Here is a 19053-nt window from a genome sequence, read left to right on the forward strand (position 1 = left end):
GATCAACACAAAGTTCCCTTCATGTCGATCCTTTTACTCTGATACGTCTAACAAATTGCCTTCTGGGGTCACCTAAATAGGGTCTGGCTGTGTGTGTTTTAATGTCTCCTCTCTGATTCAGCTGTTCTGTTAAGGCCTCATGTTTGTTCATAAACAGCATCATGAAGACCAAGGAACGTGGCAGACAGAACAAGGACAAAGATGTGGAGAAGGTTACTTCATGGTTGGGTAAGAAAACTACTCCAAGCTTCGAGAGCTGTTCATTTCTTCAGCATGGACAGTAAAGCTGCGTGGTCAGAATGGGTGGAGGATCTGCTAGATGCTGTAGAAAGTTGGGTGGAGGTTCAGGAACTTAGCGTACAACCAGCGGTACAATGCAGTGGTTTAGAACATCATGTGTTGGAAAAGACCAGACCTAAAACACAACGACAATCAGTCAGATCGGTTTTTATTTGTATAGTCCCAAAATACATTTATGTAAAGACTTTACATATTATATAATTTTAATAGGTGCTCATGAATTCAATTAACATTTTGGCAGTTTGTTAATTTTACACTCTACCCCAACCACTGAGGGCATTCATGATCTTGATTTGGCCTGAAATGAAAATGTTTTAATCAGAAAATCCACACACAAAAAAAAAAAGTCTGTTTGTAACATGACAAAATGTGGAAAGGTTTAAACAACCATACTTGTATATGGGAAAACTATTTCATATTTATTCAAGTCAAAAATTAAACAAAAAAATAAATAAATAAATAATGCACACGTTTCTTTACTGCTAAACCTCTAACGAACATCTGGTCCAAAGCACATCATTAATGAGTTGCACTGAACCGAAGAACAAGCAAACAGCTCGTCTCCTCTCGTCCCACCTCCACCTTCCTCCTCCAGGTCTCCAGAGAGAATCAGGTGCTCCTCTGAATCCTCCGGACTTTCCAGGCTGAAACCCAAACGGACCTGATGGGAGTCGTCCCCGTCACGCTCTGTTGGTCACACCTGTCTCACATCATCCATCATGAGGCGCTCAGATGTTTCTAATTAGACAGAGAAGAAGAGCACATCCACAGACCTCCATTAGCCTGGTAGAAAGATGAGCTTTTCCCATGAGAACTAAAAAAAAAAAACGGCAGCTCATGAAAGTTTACCTCAGCCAGATGCTCGCTGTACTACAGTCACAACCAGTTTCATTAATACTGACACAACATCACTGCTTTTGTCCCATCAACAAAATTATAAAATGTGTTCATTTTTTCTTGCTTAAAATACAAATTTCTATTGCCTATAAAACACAAGCTGTATTAACAGACGGTTGCACTGAATGTTGGATATCACTCACTTAACAGTGCAAGCTTCTTGCTTGAATGCATTCAACCAGGAATATGAATAATTTTGTGCTCAACTGTAACAAATCCATGATGAATCCAATCCAAACCAGTATAAGAAATAAGCAAAATGCATGAAATTACTGAATTATCTGATTATCTTAACACTTGATGGGTGTTTTTTTTATTTATTTCGACAGGTCGGAGTATTTTATTGCATTTTAGGCAAGAAAGGGTAGCTGAAGCGTTCTTCTGCGTGTTTTATGAAATAGCTACGTAGAATATCTAAAACAGAAGGGGCATATTTAGCTTCAAACTATTTGTATTATATTTTTAAATGGTTTGTGCATCTTTTTTTTTTTGGAAACAACTCACTCTGCTGGCCTCATCCTAAAAACATGTTTTTTTTTCCCCTTAGTAAAAGTTACATCATGTGGTTCTAAAATCTGAAAAATGGAAATATATTTAAAATATTGTAGTTTAATTTCTTTAGCTTTTAAAATGAAACATTTAGCATTTGCAGCTTTCATCTACCAAATGTAGCTAATTATTTCTATTTGCTAAATGCCAGAAAACCTGGCGTGAACTGTTTTTTTTTTTCAACTTTCCTTGAATTCAAGTGGTTACATACATTTGGTCAGTATCAGGGATAACTGTGTTTTAAAATGTATGATTTTGGTCAAACCCAAATGGACAATGACCCTAAGCAGAGAGACAGAGAGGTTATAACGTGGGTTAAGGACAACAAAGTCGATGTTTTACTACAAAACCCCAATCTCAGTTTTATGGAGAAGTTTTGTGGGAAGATCTGAAACGGCGTGTGCGAGTGAAGCGGCTATCAAAGTGGACCCAAGTCCACCTGCTCCATCTGGAGGAAGAGCCAGAACTCCAGCAAACTATTGTGAGGAGTTTGTGGAAGGAAGCCCAAAAGCCAGACAGCTTAAAATACAGTTATCTCTGATACTGACTAAATGCATATAAACTTTTGAATTTTTGAAAATTATGTTAAAAAAAAAAAAGTCTAAAAATCTTTTAAGTTCTACAGACTTTAGAAAATATAAATTTGGTTAATTTTAAATAAGCTAGACACAATAAAAGTTTGGTTTGATTCAACTTCAGACAGTGATAAAAAAAAAATGTGTCTTTGTATTCAGTGTATGTAAATATCTGGTTTCAACTGTAAGCCAAAAATGCTTTTTGTCTCCTTAAAGTGCACGTGATAAAATACGGTCGACCTGCCACGGAGCTGATTTTAGGGTTATTGATTGAACGGTGCTTTGTCAGATGTTCAAATGTTGCAATGTTGTTCTGCAGCCTAAAACCTGTTTTGTTCAAACTTCTCCAAAACGTTCTCCCTAACCTGTCTGCTACATTGTTTGGTCTTCATAATGTCATTTTTCCTGTAATACAGTAGAGGCCTTCACAGAAAAGCTGAACTCTATTATTTACACTGGATTGTATTTATTCATTTGTTTTCACTCACTTTCACAACTCTGCGTTATTTTGTATGATCGGTCACATAAAATTCCATTAAAATGCATTGAAGGTTGTGATAAGTTTGCACAAAGTTCAAAGGGGTTGAATACTTATGCAAGTTACTGTATTTTAATGGGACCTGTTCAAATTAAAAATGGATTTTACCATTGTGGTATGAAAATATTTCCTAACACTGCTATCTGAAAATGCACATCCTTCTGGTAAAAACAAACAAACAAAAAAAACATTTCATATGGAATATTACCAAAAATCAATAGAGAATAATAAGAAAATACAGAATAATAGAGGTGAGAGAAAAAAAAACCTTTCTGCCCAGAAGGCAGAAGGGAGAGGAGGCAGGGAGTTAGTGGACAAAGGAAGGAAAGGAGGAGTTTGGGCCGCTCAGGAGAAGTGAAAGTGAAATGAATCTCTGGAGTATTTAAAGAGGAAGTTTGGACTAACAGAGCTGTTGGCAGGCAGCGCTGCGGAGGACGACCTGCTGCTCCGAGACGATGGTGAGCTCAACAACATTTCCTATTCTTCACACTCCACCGCTCATTTATCCACAGACAAGCCCAGGCAGCGGCTGCTTGTTTGTTTTCACTTTGATTTTATTCATTAGGCTCTCTCAAAGTCAGTCCGCCCTCTTTATTCATTCTTCACTTTGTCACTCATTTAATATTTCACCTGACTTATTCTAATATTGGATCACTTCACTGCTTTAACAGGCGGTTAAAATGAATGTTTCACAGGCACAAAAGTGAAAATGTTTCAGGCTGTGAAGGTTTGCAGTACAGCTGTCAAACTGAAAGTATGTTTAGGACGATTGTACTCTTAGGTGTGTTTAGGTTCATTTTCTGTCAGTCAGTTTTCAGCTTTATTTAAGTCGTCTTGTGTCTTTAGGCTACAGGAAGCTTCAAGTCGGGGTAAATCAGACGTTTAAATCTCTTTCAGCCGTCTCTTCCTTTATCACCTCATCAGCCCTTCCTCGTCAGATTGACCTCTTGTACAACTCCTTTCCTGCATTTCTCCTCCCACCCCCCATTTGTCTTACAACAGATAATACACAACAGGTTTTTCAAGACAGAGCGCTAAATAACAGCACAGTGATACAAAGAGAGAGATGAGCCATTATGCAACACAAAATGAAAAATATACAACTTCCCTGCTGGACTTCCAGACTTTTAAATATGCAGAGTTTTTTTTCCCCCCTCTTTCTTCTTCTTCTTTCTAATTGAGATAAAAGTTGTTTTCATTCTTTGACGACGCTGTTAGGCTGCGACAGATGCATCTTGGTGCCGCTCCTTCTCGTACACGACCCAAACGTCAAGGAGGAGTCACGGCTTTGGTATTTTTTGTAGATTGATCTAATCTGGCTGCTAAATCTGCAGGTTGTTTCTTGGAAAGAAAATGTAAAAAAAAAACAAAAACATGTCTGAACCACAAGAATTGCAAAAATATATCATCACTTTTTCTTGTAAATAGAAAAAGAAATCAACATTAAGAAGAAATGTAGACAATTTCGCAGCAGGTTTGATCTTGAAGAGCATTTTAGATTCAGTCATAAGGACCCGGGTTATTATTTTTTAGAAATTGAACAGTTCTGATTAGATTCTAACTTTGTGGTTTAACTCAAGTATCTGAGTTCAGGCTGAATTAGAGCGATCACTCTATTTATCAAAACAAAACTGAAACTCTTTAAGGTGCCAATAAAGTTTTATAACCATTTATAGTGCAATGTGCTCTGCTAAATACAGCTTTACAGTAGGTGGAATACTTTTTACACCCAATAATGCATCAAGTTCCACTCTGATTACTGTAAAAAAAAAAAAAAGACAATTTCTTCCTGATCACGTGTGACTGAGTCACATCTGCATAATAAAAATGGTGAGCAGAAGTCACTTTGCCATTGCTGCCACATTATTTCTCAGTAGTTTTTGTCAGAGTAGAAAGAAGAGTCAGTTCCTATTTTCAAACCAGTTTCTATAACAATTTAAAAACAAAAATAAGTTTTGCTTGGAGTTCAAAATTGATTTAGGGGAAGATTTTTTATTACACCTTGTTTTTTTTTTTTCCTCTACAGCGCTACAATATGAACCAGAAAACCCAAGAAAAAAAAGCATTTTTTTCTTTTTTCTCTGTTTCTAACCGAGTTTTGTCTTTTTAGCTGACCGGACACAAGCCCACCCTTGCAACCTGTTTTCTCCTTTTGTGGGTGGGATTGTAACGGAACCCATAATGCAGCTGTGATTCTGAGGCCCAGCTGGTTATGGGGTCCGTTTCCATCCCACAGTGCACAATACACCCCGAGGAGACGCACCAATGAGGAGAACCTCTGCAGCGAGACGAACGATCCGACTGCGTCCTCCTTTTTACATCCACTGTAAGGCGCAGTGACAGAATTGGTAACACAATTTGTCACACCTCGAGTCTTTATTGCTCAATAGTGGGGCAGTGAAAACAAGTCTAAAAAAATGAGGTCAGAACAGAACAGTGTGAAAAACGACAGGCAGCTACTCCCCTGCCGCCTCCATTTTATGTTTAGCTTCAGTTTGGCTTTGATACGGAACGAAGTGAAACTAAAACCACCAGGGCTACCTGGGCATAAAGGTTTCTTGGTTTGCCTTCATGGTCCGATGATGATGTTGTTCCTCAATGACACGTTTTCTCCCGGATTGCTGGTAAGCCTGAATGCAACCGGGAATTTCGTGTCAGCCAAGAATGACATCTATGTCAACACTTAAAAAAAAGAAACAAAGAAAAAACAGTAGCCATTTGTAGAAGGAGTCCATGTGTCAAAAGTCTTAATAAATGTTGTGTTTTTAATATATGGATGTGTGTATTTTTGTTTAATAAGTCACTTCAATTTAGCTTTAGAACAAATTGAGTTTCTCCACCTGTCAATGCAAACCTTCACATTAATGTCAGTAAGAAGTGAATAATAAATTTCCTTCAACACAAACAAAGAATGGAGCATCTCTGGTCTCTGAAAAGAGCAGCATGCGTACAGGAAGCTCAGGAGCTGGTTGCTGTGATAAATATTTCATATTTATCTATTCGTCCTGATCTGTATCAGAGCAGATGGTCACGTTAAAACAGCAGCTAGAAATGCAGGAGGCCTAAAAATGATCAAATAGAGTTTAATTTTCTACTTTGATCCATCTTCTCTGAAATTATTACTCCGTCCTTCGCCATTTAAAAGCAGCAGCCAGACTTGCTAGAAGGGGTTTATTTTCTGAGATATCTGTCTGGCTTTTGAAATGCTTGCAACATTTTCTTAGCCGCTCATTGAGCAAGCAGATCTCTTTTCTCGCCGCTTAAAAAGCGATCTATAGAGGTCCTGGGTGTCCTTATGTTGCATGCTATTCATGCTGATGAACATTTAAATTCTTAATCTAAAAGAGTGCACTCTAGCTATAATATAGTCTGAACTAAAAACAGAAATCAGCATGTGCCCATAAAACTCTGATCAACTCAAAGTATCTTGTAAATGTGACATTTTAGGAGATGCAACACTGACACACACACACAAAAATAATAATTTCAACATACTAACCTCTAAGTCAAATAAATTTTTACTGCAATACATATTTTTCTACCAGTATCATATCCGAGTCTCTTGAAACAGGATTCTGATTTCCTCCCAACCATTGAAACCATCCATGTTTCCTCTGCGACCATTTGAGGTTTTCTATGGTTTTGAGGCGTTTTTAGCATTAAATTAATTGAAAGCCTACTTACAGCAGGCCCTATCAGTTGTCTAATTATTTTTAATACAACATGGATTTGAAGAGAAAAGGTTCAAGTTTTTGCTCTAGCATCTTTTGTAGTCATGGAAACCACATTTAAAGAGGAGCAATAAAAAAAATTTTTTAAGAAATCAGCCATAGTGCGACATGATGCATTTTGAACCAGAATGAGTACCTCTTACCAGTTTCTAGGTATCAGTAGTCATAACTTTGTTTAATTGCTTTTTGTAAGATAAGACCGGTGAGGGCTTAGGCCGCTGTCAGCTGGCAGAGAAAAGAGTCGGAGGATTTAAATACCCCCAATAAATCCTACGGAGCCGAAGTCGCTCACACAGAAAGAATCCATTAAAGGTCTGTGGAGGATGAAGGCGAAGGAAACCTGGAGAGTATTCTGAGGTTCCTTTCTTGGTTTTCTCAACTTAACTTTTAACTCATAGATGTCAGCTGACTAATGAGATTGTTCTCGTGGTTCATTAACCGCTGCGGTCGAGCATCTTCCTGCGCCTGCATGGCAGCGTCTATCTGTCTGAGCTGTGCCTCAGTTGCAGCCACTTTCTTAGAAACTTGCTGCATCACTTATGTTGTCCTTTAATGGAACTGTAAACATAACAGGACGGTAGCTACTCAAAATGAAAGCTATCTTCCACTTTCAACCTCAGCTGTCTACTGTTATACAAACAGAACCATGTTCAGGAGCTACAAATCTGGGCCCAGGCCTCCTTTTCTCACCTCGGTCTAATGCGCAGCAGCGATGCACTGATTCTGTACTTTAAAGCCATCAAGGGGGGATAGTGACAGAGCTGAAGCCAGGAGTGGGTGTGAAGACAGAGTGGTGCAAAAAAAAAAAAAAAGTGCACAAACAGCAGCGCTGTCACCCCACTGCTTGCAATGTCTGAAATATGTGTGTAAGCAGGAGTTGTTGCAGGTTACTGATGAAACATTTTTGGTTTTTAAGAGGGTCTTATGGGATACTCACATTTTATATATAAATACATTTGGGGTTTTCATTATGCAAGCTATTACCTAACTTACACATAAATGTCTGAAATGTGTCGTCCTATCTGTGGTGAATCTATATCACACTGAACTTGAAATAAACTTTCAATGATACTGTACTTTTATGAAACATACCTGTATCTAACAAATCTAAAAAATATATAATATTAACTTTCTTGGAGTTCTCCTGTTGCCTTGGCCAGAAAAAGACCCAATGTTGTGAGAGATGTTCAACATTCTGCCAAATTAACCCATGTAAATCCAAACATTTAAAATTATGATCAACTATTAAAACATCTTCATGTCTTTAAAAAAAGACAATAAAGCCAGGTGATTGAACCTGTTCATAAACAGGTGTCTACAAAGTTTTTTTCAGGTTGCAATCCTATTGCTTATGCAAGGTGACCCCCGCTACCCTCACCAAGTTCTGTTGTGAACTGCATTTTTTTTTTAATCAGAAGCACCATTCACAGCTATTTTAATTAAGATAAATGTCTCATCGTTGAGTAAGAAACTACAGAAAATGGTTTTAAAAAATCACAAATATATAAACAGCAATGCCATAATTATTTAATTTGGGTCATTGTTTATTACTAGCATAACGCTTTATGAAACAGATCCAGTTGCGTATTAGCGATATAGATTCATATTTGACGTCAAATGTCAGAGAAAACAGGCTGGCAACACCTGCACTGTGAAAGTCACATTTTGAAGTACAAGCTGCATTTACTCCTGCAATCCACTAGATGGCACCACACCGGTACAACCAAAAAACGTATCTCGGGAGAAACACGCTTTTCACGTAGTTCCGCTGACAGTAAACAACCAATGCAGACCTCCCAACCACACACAGCCAATATCTGACATCGACCAGCAAGTAGCGGGCCAGAACACCGCAACATCCACCGCTACTTCCATCAGCGGCACCAACACTTCAGCGGCTCCGAGACGGACATGGACGGAGAGTGAGTGAGCAGATAGCGAGCTTAGCTCACCTGTCAGAGCCGCGGTGAGGATGGAGAACACCGAGGAGCTCTCACCTCTGCGGATCACCTCCACAGTGCGAGCGCTCAGCTCCGCACTGCGAGGGAAGAGTGAACACGTCCACGGCTCCGGCCGCGGTGAAAGCGACAGGATGTTCCCCGAACCGGAGAAGCTCTGGTTCAAGGAGAGCAGCGCGAAAAACCTGCGGAACAGGGACTTCTTGTCCCCGAGCACGATGCTCAACACGCTGTATGCGGACGGACAGGTCTGTCAGTCTTATACCCATTAAAATAAAATAAAATAAAATAAAATGCAAATGTACTGTAATCGTGTCTCGCTTCAAATTCTCGTTCGCTGTGCACATAGAAACTTTAAGCTTCTTGTATGAAGGCGTACTAACTAAATTTTTAACGCCAACTGCACTTATGACGTACCATCACTTTATCCTGCTGATAATTACACGTAAAAGTTCATGCGCCAAAACTCCTCATTTTATTCTTCCGCTGAGCAATATAGTTCTCGTTCGCATCAATGCTTCCACTCAGGTGTTCGACAACTTGAACGTTAGCCAATAAAAACAGAGGACGGAACTATCTACCTGAAAACGTAGGCTGACTCCAGAAAACTGGCTGTAGTTACAAGCTACCAAAAAGTTACATTTGCTCACTATGTAAAGGAATAAGGCAAACCATAAACTACATTTAAATATGTATGGCACTGCCAGAGTCCATATATTGATTATAAGCCACTGGTTTCCCTCCGTTGTGTGAGAGCAGACACTACCAGCCTGTAGCTGTAATTATTTACACACTGAGTTGCAAATCTAATGTGGGTCAGCTGGCTGTGCTGAAACAGAGGCTGCACATACATTTCTCAGGCTAGAACTTCACACAGAGCACTACTAAATAAAAGCAACCTTTACCTGTTTAGGTGGAAACATGTCTCTTAAAGTTCTCTCTATTAATTGACATTTTTACACGTTTGTGTAGAAAATGTTTTAGCTTGTGCTGCCGTCATAAAGATATTAATAAATGCTTCCAGACATCATCAAAGCTCAGCCACCCGCCCGACATTTACAAAATCAAATAAAATATGGTGTCAATCACCTGTGCTGTGTTAGCACAAATTTCATTTGTGCAGTTTTTTATTTTTATTTTTAGGGATTACTCTTTTTTTCCCCAGAGGTCACAAGAGGTCAACCTGTTCCGTGCCAGCCCCATACTAACAACATCAAATGAAACTGATATAAATTAACTGTGATATGTTTGTGCAGCCAACATGTTTGTTTCACAGTTGATTGGCACCAAATTTGTTGGATTTTTGTCAATGAGGGGGGAAAGGGGATGCCCTTTAGTGACCTCTGCAAACATTTCTTAATATGTTTAAAATGAGAGCGGCACAAATCTGCACAAGCTGTTGAGCTGTTTCCACATGCCTGCTGTAGTTGTATCATCTACTTGATTATTTCTAGTCTGTTCCCTTTTATGTGTGTCTCCACTCAGGTTCCTCTGGCGGTCATGTCCCGAGTCCTGTCTCTCCGAGGCGGTGGGGTGCTTCCTGTGGCGGGTGGTGAGGTGATGGGTGAGGGCTTGAGGCTGCGAGTGGACCGGGTTGCAGCTTTCAGGGCTGTCCTGGTAGGCGGAACCACCGAGTATCTAAAGCCCTCGAGTCAGAGGCAGGGCTGTGTGGTGCTCAACTGTCCTGCGCTGCACCCTAAACCCAACACACCCAGTCCTGACACTCTGAGCCTGGGTCAGCTGAGAACTGTTCTGCTGGCTGACCACATGGGGGCACTGTTGAGGAGACAAGGGTGAGTCCGTAAGGGAATTTTAAGATGACAGAGAAGAATAACAGGGTGTTTTATTACAAGATCAGACTATTTTTATTTTTCATTAATTAATAAAATTTTTAATGACGTGATAATTCTTCCTCCCCACAGATTTGAAGTGTACTTCTGCCCAACTCTTCCGGAGGACAGCGACGTCGCCACCTTCTTCCAAGCTCTTGGCATTGATTGGCCGACGGCTCCCGCTAACTGCGCGAATGATGAGCGGGAGGAGAAGATCCAGAAAGCGCTAGAGAACTCTCCGTACAGAGAAAGGGGAACAGAGAGAGGCAGGAGGACCAGCGGGGGAGGAGGTAGAAAAGCTGCGGAGGAGGAGAACGAAGGAGGGCTCCGAATTAATTTGAAGCGGGTTTTCCAAGAGGAAGGGCTGCTAGGGTATGACCCCACCCTTGGCACTTGCAAAGGTAAGGCCTGGGTCTTAGAATTTTGCATTTATTTAAAAACCCCTCGTTAAGTTTCTATGCTGTACCCCTCCTCCAATGCACAAAGATTATTTATGAACATTTGCTTTATTAAATGTGTTTCTTAGTTGACTGAGAGACTTCTCAAAATCCTGGTTTTATAATGAAGCTTCAAATCTTGATTTGTTGTAGGCAATGAAGATGTAAATGTGAATTTTGAATATTAACTGGTTAGATGACTTGTGTTTTGAATATGAGTGGCCATTTTCTGCTTGTATTTACCCAGTAGATGGGGTTTTGCTTGGTATGTTTATTTGGGGTTAAGAATTGTTTCCGCTGTTTGTTGTTTCACTAGCACACACATATACCAAAATTTATATTTTCTACTGGATCTAAGCACACAATTTTACTGCGAGGAGTAAACAAAAAAGATAAGAATGTTGCCAATCTTCCCAAGAAGGGGGCGCCCCAGCAAATGATCACCGATGTCAAACCTCCGAGAAATGACAAAAACAGTCAAAACCTGTTAAGATTTTCAGGACTCGGTTAGCATGCCAAAAATCTGAACAAATATGTTTCGTTTTAAAGTGCTTGGTAGAAAAAAAAGTCTCTTGTCCCTAAAATAGTCTGGCGGCATGACTTAAATATGTACAGTTCCACCTGAACAAACTCCAATACTTCAATCTCAGTTGAACAGACAAATGACAAGTAGAGATGTCTGCCATAAAGCACCGCGCCATGTTTAGGAATAATAGAGCACAGCGCTTATGGTCAACTTTAGAGTCCAGCTGCACACGGAAAATATTCATTTTAGAAAAATATTTAACTTATAAAAATATCTCCTGTAGTTTGTTTTTATCACGTGACAGCTCAGTCACTGTATCTGTAATAAAGCCAGGTATAGTACTTTCAAAAATACATTTTTGCTACAAAATGTGCTGGATGTTTTTGACCAGGTTTAGGAAATCAAATATAAGAAAAGATGAGAGGATGGATGCTGAACAGCAATTTGATTCTCTCTTCTTTTTTTTAATTATTTCTAGTTCACAGAGACAGTGTTTCCCACCTGGCATCAACTGGATCTGTCCACGGCTGACATCACCGTGAGACAAGCAAACACACACTTCGAAGCACACAAGTACCACATGTTGCAGAATCCTCTTTGTTCTCACGAAAAATGTCCTTCCTGGCTTCTTTTTTTTCCCCCCAGGAAACCATGGTAACAGTGCTACATGTGACTTCTTGTCAGGATGAGTTTCGCCAGCAGCAGATAGCAGTGCTGTGGAGAGCCAGTGGAGCGACACACTCTCAGGTAACCACCATCATTCGCTCTCATGCACACACACACGCACACACACGCACCCACACACACACACGCACCCATACACACACAACAGTGCAACTTATTGTGTTCATATTTTTTTAACCTGCTTTTACTCTTTCTGGGTGCAGAGACATCTTGTGTGTGGGCCTGTGAAGACCGCCGGTTCTCACCTCACTGCTGCACAGTACCTACAGTAAGATTCATTACTGTTCGTATTTATTAAGTCTTTTTATCTCATGACTTGTTTTATAAACTTACCAGACTTTCTTCTGGTAAATTTATAAAACAAATTTACCAGAAGAAATTTGTTGTCTTTGTGTTTTAGACCAGAAAAAGAAGAGATGTGCTTTTAATCTTCAGTACTAACATTAATTACTAAATTACATTTCTACAATAGCTGAATGCAAGACCTAGTGATTTTTTTTTCTGTTAGTGTTGTAGCCATATGTTTTAAACCCAGACTTTGGTGTAAATGTAGCTTCTGTTTTCCTCTCATCCAGACTGAGAAAAGGTCAGATGAAGGAGGCTTCAGAGATGAAGTATGGAGATAAAGTAGAGGGTGCGTATTGATTTTTAGAGAGTCCTGGCTCCTTAAACAAATTGCTTTTGCAAAAGTCTGTACTTTTAACGTTTAGTGACCGTACAACCATAAACATTTTTTTAAAGTTTGCAGAATATGACTACCTGTGCCACTTCCTGTATGCGCTCTGTGTGTGTAAATGTTTTGAAGGGCAACAGGAGTGATGTTCTATACAGTATGTTAAGTGTAAATGAGTCAAATGAACCCCTGTTGCAGGTCAGACCTGGGATGACATCATCAAAGTTATGACCTCTGCCACGGTCAGATTTGAGCTGCTATCAACAGTTCACACAAGCCCTGTGAGTTAAAACTCTCTTTACGCCTGAACTTGTCATGCGGGTGGTTCTGTACGCACATGCGCAAAGATTGTATGTTCGTAAAGATGCCTACATCGCTTAAATAAACCCACTTTTCCGCTGCTTCATGGTGTCAAACACGTCTTTCCTTCAGGCTGAAGGAATTTTGAAGAATGTAGTGAGCATGCTCGAGGTCCGTGTGTCCAGGTGACGCTGGACGTCCAGAGGGAAGGGGGTGTGTCTACCAAAGGGCCAAGAGGAGGCGTGTTTGTGATGTATAACTGCGCCAGATTGCACACTCTGTTCGACAGCTACGAGAGAGGAGTGGAGAAGGGTGAGACCCGCTGACGCCTTTCAGTTCTGATGAACAGCTTGCAAACGAGCAGCCAGCTGACCCTCTAGTTTTCCCAGAATATAACATTAGTAACATTTATTTGTTGTATTTATTGAACCTTGAGAGCTGTTAGATGCCAATACAGAACACACATTTACAGTTAAGTGACAGCATGTCATGGATTGTGTTTTATAAAGGAATTTCTAAGTAGATACTTTGGTAATGGTAGTAACATTCACGTCCTATTTACTTGTTTTCAGTCGGTCTCAAACTTTTCTAACCCTCGGATGTACCTCAGTGTTCACATGTTTGATGAACAAATGAATGCTAAAAGTGATGTTAGCAATCCTTAACTAGACAATATCTTAATGCCAGTTATATTTTTTGTTGTTTTATATAACATTAGGGAGGGATCATTATTAAAGTATTACTTCCAAACATATCTTTAAGTGCATTTTGATTTTTATTCACTAATAACCGCCCCCTAATTTTTGCACTACTTTACCAATTGGGAGATCTCGCCCTGTTGTATTTTATTTAGTTTAACCCAATAACTGGCATTTGTAATGTAAACATTTTGCAATAAAATTATTATTATAAGAAAAAACTGAGCGCTTGAATTTCTGAATAACGGAGTAAAAATTCTGGTTTTGGCAGAAATCAATGTTAATTGAGATTTGGAAATTAGATTTAGTGTTTGCCAAAACTGGGAGCCAAAATTATTGATTATTAGGTATAGATTACTGTGTTGCTTCCAGTTGTATAATAAAGGAAAATAATGAAAACAACTACAAAATAAAAGGAGAATCATCAGCTTTTATGCGGGGGTCATTGTTGTTGCACGGCTTAACACACACTCGTGTGTATAAATATGCATTCCTGCTCTGGTTGAAGTGTTAAGACTGAAAGACATTAGTGCAACATGAGAGGCTTTCCACCATCTGTCTGCAGGTCTGTACCCAGAAATCCCTGATGGGTCCCAGTTGGACTTCTCTGCTCTCAAAGAAGAGGTACCATTCCATGTTTTTCCCTAATTTCTTTACATTTCATTGTTGTTTTTGTTGGTGTTTGAAGTCTGCCTACCACTGCAAAAACAATTCAACTCTAAACTCTGCTTTTCCTTTCCCCCCCCCACAGGGTGAGTGGCTTTTGCTCTTCAATTACCTTATTCCTTTCTCGGAGCTGCTCGACCAATCAGGACAATCATTAGATTGTGAAGGAGGAGGAGCCAGAGCGAACATTAAAACCGAACAGGTACGCCCGATTGACGAGCCATCGGTGTTGTCCGATAACTCAGGACTGTTGGAAGATTTTAATGTAACTTCCTTGCTTGTGTCCCTCCAGATCTGTAAATTTCTCGTCTCGCTCAGTAAAGACTTCAGCTCGTACTACAATAGAGTCCATGTGCTGGGGGTGAGGACGCGCTCATGTGATTTTCTGTGTTTTGATCGGATGAAACTGCATCTTATTTTAAAATCAGTTCAAGTTGCCGACCATCTTTGTTCTTTTCAGAATCGCTTGCGAATGTACCTCGGCCCACTGAATTTTTCCACATTTTGTCAAATTGCAATTAGGCCTCTCACAATAAACAATAAATCAATTAATCACACGATAAATGAAAAGAAACTCGATAACTTTCATTTGCTTGATTTATCGATTTTCTCTTTTCTCTCTCTCTTCTAAAAAAACAGATCTTCAGTCATGTGTTTTGGTCTCAACTATCCCTTTTTTTGAAAGACGAATTTGTTTACAGATTCATAATTCATTTGTTGTTTATTTATTTTGGATATTTCAAATGCCTCCCAGTTCCGTTGTTTAAATGATCATTAGAATTTAACGTTTATTGATTTTGAGAATGTGTTCTTGCATTATTATGCCATTATTACTATTATACCACTTGAAAATGGTCTCAAAACAACAATATCATCGTTTATCGCAATAAATTCTGGGACAATTTATCGTCCAGCAAAATATGTTATTGTGACAGGCCTAATTGCAACCAGAAACTTCAATGTGATTTAGTCATTATCCTCAGAGTTTCATGGAAGGTATTAAAAATTGAAAAAAAAATTGTCCTCCAACTAAACAACTTTGTACACAAAAAATGGACATTTGTGGTTGTGATGTGACAAAACGGGACAAAATCTTCATATTGCAAACAATCTATGTTTATCCAATGCGGTTCTCATGTGTTTATGACTTGTTTGCTCAATTAGGCATATGCATTGCTATTTATATATGTATTTACCACAAACATATATAAATGCTCTCTGTAATTGTTATGTCTTGTTTCCAGGAACCATTGCCTCACCTGTTCAACCAGATGTTTTGTCGTCTCCATCTGCTAAGAGCCCTGAGGGAGCTGTACCACAGAGCTCTGGAGACCCTTAACCTCCCCCCCATCAGGCAGCTATAGCCTCAACATTACACCATCATCCTTCACACTTTGCTTCACCCAATCCGCCTTCTTTCCTAAACTCTTGCCTGTATGTCGTGTATCCAGCTGAGAGGACTCAGTGTTACAGATACTTGTAGGATTTCTGCCCGTCAGTGTTGGTGGACTTACTGGAACTGATTATTTTATAAATGTCACCGTAAGATAGTTGCTCAGTTGCAGAGTTTTGACAGGAATAATTTGGCGTTTTGACTCTGATGATGGGTATGGATGTCAGTATGACTCATCCATTTCATTCCGACTCAGTCGATTCTCGTGCGTATTAGGAAAGCTTGATTTTTTTTTCTCTCTCCGTCCGTCTGGAGATCAATCAAAAATATCAAAGTATTCCTTTACCTTTTTCCATCAGCACATCTAGGACCAGAACCGGGACACCAGAATCGGGCTTTTGATTTCTGAACTTGTTCTCAGAACAGCACTACTGACAGATACCGTGTGATCTGACTCAAAAACACACTGAACCAAACAGATATAGTTTGATGTTTGTGCCAAAAACGGAGTACTATGAATCTACCAGTCGACAGATTTAGCTCTAAAACCTGCCTTAATGTCTCCGTGTATGCGTTTTGACCAACATTAACTCGAATCAGATTAATTTTGCGTATTTTAGGATGAATTTGATCAATTTTGAACCTGAACCTTGATATTGATGGATGATTTTACATTTTTCTAATTTACTATAGAATAAAAGTCTAAATCAGAATAAACAGCCTAAGTTTAGTCACAACAAAAACTCACCTGTTTCATTTTTGCTGTGTGAACTGGATGTAATTAAAGTCTTACGTTTGAAGTTGATGCCAATGAAACTGGTTGTTAAAACTAGCTTTAAAGAAAAGCCGAGTCAAACTGACTCTAACTTCAGGTTGATGCCGTTCTTGAAAGTGGTGTAGTATATAGAGCACTCTGTATTTACACAGTGCATGTATTTATTAGCACCACTGGCTTAGAAAAGCTGTAAGAAGAGTTCACCTATAGCATACTAATGTAAGATCAAACTGGAAAGATGACAGAAATCCAACCTTTCATTAAGATTATTTAGTTGAGGAAAAACATTCTATGAGCCATGAGGTCCTGCAGCTAGTGGTAGCATGATGTACGCAAGTAAAGCTGCTCCTGTGAGAACCAAGCTATTTACAATTTACAGTCATAATAAAGCAATTGGAGCTATAATGCACAAGGCTGGATCAGGACCAAGTTTCTCTCCCTGCCAAAACCCGGGGAGGACGACGATAAGGGAGGTAGAAAAAAACTTTCAAAGCTCAGTTTTAGGAGAATTGCAGCTATTTTTTTCCCCCAATCTAAAAAACTAGAAAATTAAAATGCAACTTTGTGGCAGAAGTTGATGATAACTCGCTCATTGAGGTTAAAGAAGCTTGTTAAAGTAAACTGGTTTCTGTAAAACTAAACCTTTTTTTTTTCTCTGTTGGTCCAAATCGCATTCATGTCTCGCCTCTTTAAATCACCTCCACTTCTCTACGCCTAACTGAAGTTTACTGATTCCAGTTCGTCTGTGTATTTGTTCATGCCATAGATATATTTATTGTTGATTATTAAAAAATAAAATAGATATCTGTACATTGTGTATGTTATGCACACAAGTCTTAATCTTAGATGTGTCCCTGAAGGTATCACGTAAATCCCCATTAAATCTCATCTATCCTGCTGGACAAATCACAGCCATTAGTATTATATTGTGGAGTAAGTTATTGACAAAAACCCGAGCAGATATTAGGTCGTCGTGCCATAAAGTTAGAAAATATAAGACATAGCATGAAATTTATACATGAAAGTCTTATTTATGGATTTGGGAAGGGGAGACTTAATGGCTGAACTTCTTTTTAATTTTGTATTAAACTGATTATTTTATCAGTTTCTTTTTGTTTTTTTTGTTTTTTTTTTTACATCTAGCGTACATTTCAAAATGAAACTAAATTGGTGTTTTGTGAACAAACGTCAAACACAAAAAAACTCACATTTTAAAGATGATTTCTTTATTTTGACCCATGGAGATGTGTGGTACTTCTGTTTTATAGACTTTTGTTTGCCAAGAAACGGTGAGACGATTTTATTTGCCACTGTAATTGCAACAGTATTAAAGCAGAGGACATGCATAAATGAAGATTTTTCCTGTTTTTATTTCACATCTCTACACTCTGCGAAGAACAACAAACCGTTCTCTACAAACAATCCACCATCTTGAAAATCTCTCAAACATGTTAGTATATTTATCTATATGATTATGGATAATACTACCGAACATCTGCCTATACACATCTGTCTGGCCTGTTTTCTCTCTCTATGTTTTTTTTCCCCCACTTTGCAGAGTAAAACAGCAGAGGCAGACGTTCTCAGAGTGGTTGCCTCCCTCAGGCTTGGGGAGACAGATGGACACACTGTTGATGCTTTGAATGATAAATCCCCGCATGCAAACAAGCAGATCCAACAAATGTCAACAAACAACACAGATCTACATCCTGTGAGGAAGAGCTTATTAATCCTCCATCATCTTTTTATCTCTAAGTCTAAGGAGCTGGTCTTTCTTACCATTTTTATCCTGATTAGTGGATCTCTAGTCTTCCTGAATGTCCTTTTTTTTTTCCTCTTAAGATTTGAAATTGACTTTAGAGTAGATTCACATGCCCTTTGCTACTTGAAGCCATAATGTGTTTGAATTTCCTTTGCTTAGACTAAAAATTAGCGAAGACAACATTTTGATAAACTAGAAAAAAAAAATCACAGTCTTTGTTTTGCAGACGTAACAGTCGCACTAAATGTAATTACAAGAATAATTGACTTTGTTTAATTAAAGCTCAAGCAATGTCAGCTGACTCTTTACTAATAATAATGGAAATATGAGTTTTACCACCTTCAGGGTCACAGGCATCAATTAGCGTGTGCTTAGATCGAGCATTCAGTCAATTACTGGGCATTTTCATGGAACGAAGAAGGTAATTGAACACTATAGGTTTATATCTGTGATGATCCTTGGGCACAGAGTGTTTTAAATTATCTCAGGTCAATAATACATGAAATGTGTTTTTTAGTCACCAGATGTGGCACTTAATATGAATAATAATCAGCATGGAAATGCTGTAGTGCAAATATGTGGTGGAATCATTAATCCTGAGCAATTAAGAGGACTGAATCAGAGGACAGAGGCGGGGTTGTGTGTTATTTTGGACCCTCCATGCATGAATTCTGAGCTTACTCAGGATGTACAGTACAGACCAAAGGTTTGGACACACCTTCTAATTCAATGGGTTTTCTTTATTTTCATGACTATTTA

The 19053-nt window shown here is 38.9% G+C and overlaps 1 protein-coding gene and 1 long non-coding RNA gene across 2 annotated transcripts; one reads left to right on the forward strand and one right to left on the reverse strand.

Annotated features, from left to right (window-relative positions):
* Positions 1–427: 427 nt before the first annotated feature.
* On the reverse strand, positions 428–8697 carry LOC116721715 (uncharacterized). Its single transcript, XR_004339673.1, has 2 exons — positions 8543–8697; positions 428–1038 (listed from the first exon to the last, which is right to left on the reverse strand). It is a non-coding gene; the product is annotated as an uncharacterized LOC116721715 (long non-coding RNA).
* dalrd3 (DALR anticodon binding domain containing 3) lies at positions 8316–17886 on the forward strand. The gene is given in 14 exon segments (XM_032565420.1): positions 8316–8796; positions 10034–10341; positions 10471–10781; positions 11822–11850; positions 11852–11881; positions 11989–12090; positions 12231–12295; positions 12603–12661; positions 12899–12981; positions 13186–13312; positions 14264–14322; positions 14450–14566; positions 14657–14725; positions 15609–17886. Coding segments are annotated over 14 exon segments (1713 nt in total). The 5' UTR covers positions 8316–8562; the 3' UTR covers positions 15729–17886.
* The last annotated feature ends 1167 nt before the right edge of the window (positions 17887–19053 follow it).

This window comes from Xiphophorus hellerii, chromosome 1 (genome assembly GCF_003331165.1).
Source record: "Xiphophorus hellerii strain 12219 chromosome 1, Xiphophorus_hellerii-4.1, whole genome shotgun sequence".
In the NCBI taxonomy this organism is placed as follows: domain Eukaryota; kingdom Metazoa; phylum Chordata; class Actinopteri; order Cyprinodontiformes; family Poeciliidae; genus Xiphophorus; species Xiphophorus hellerii.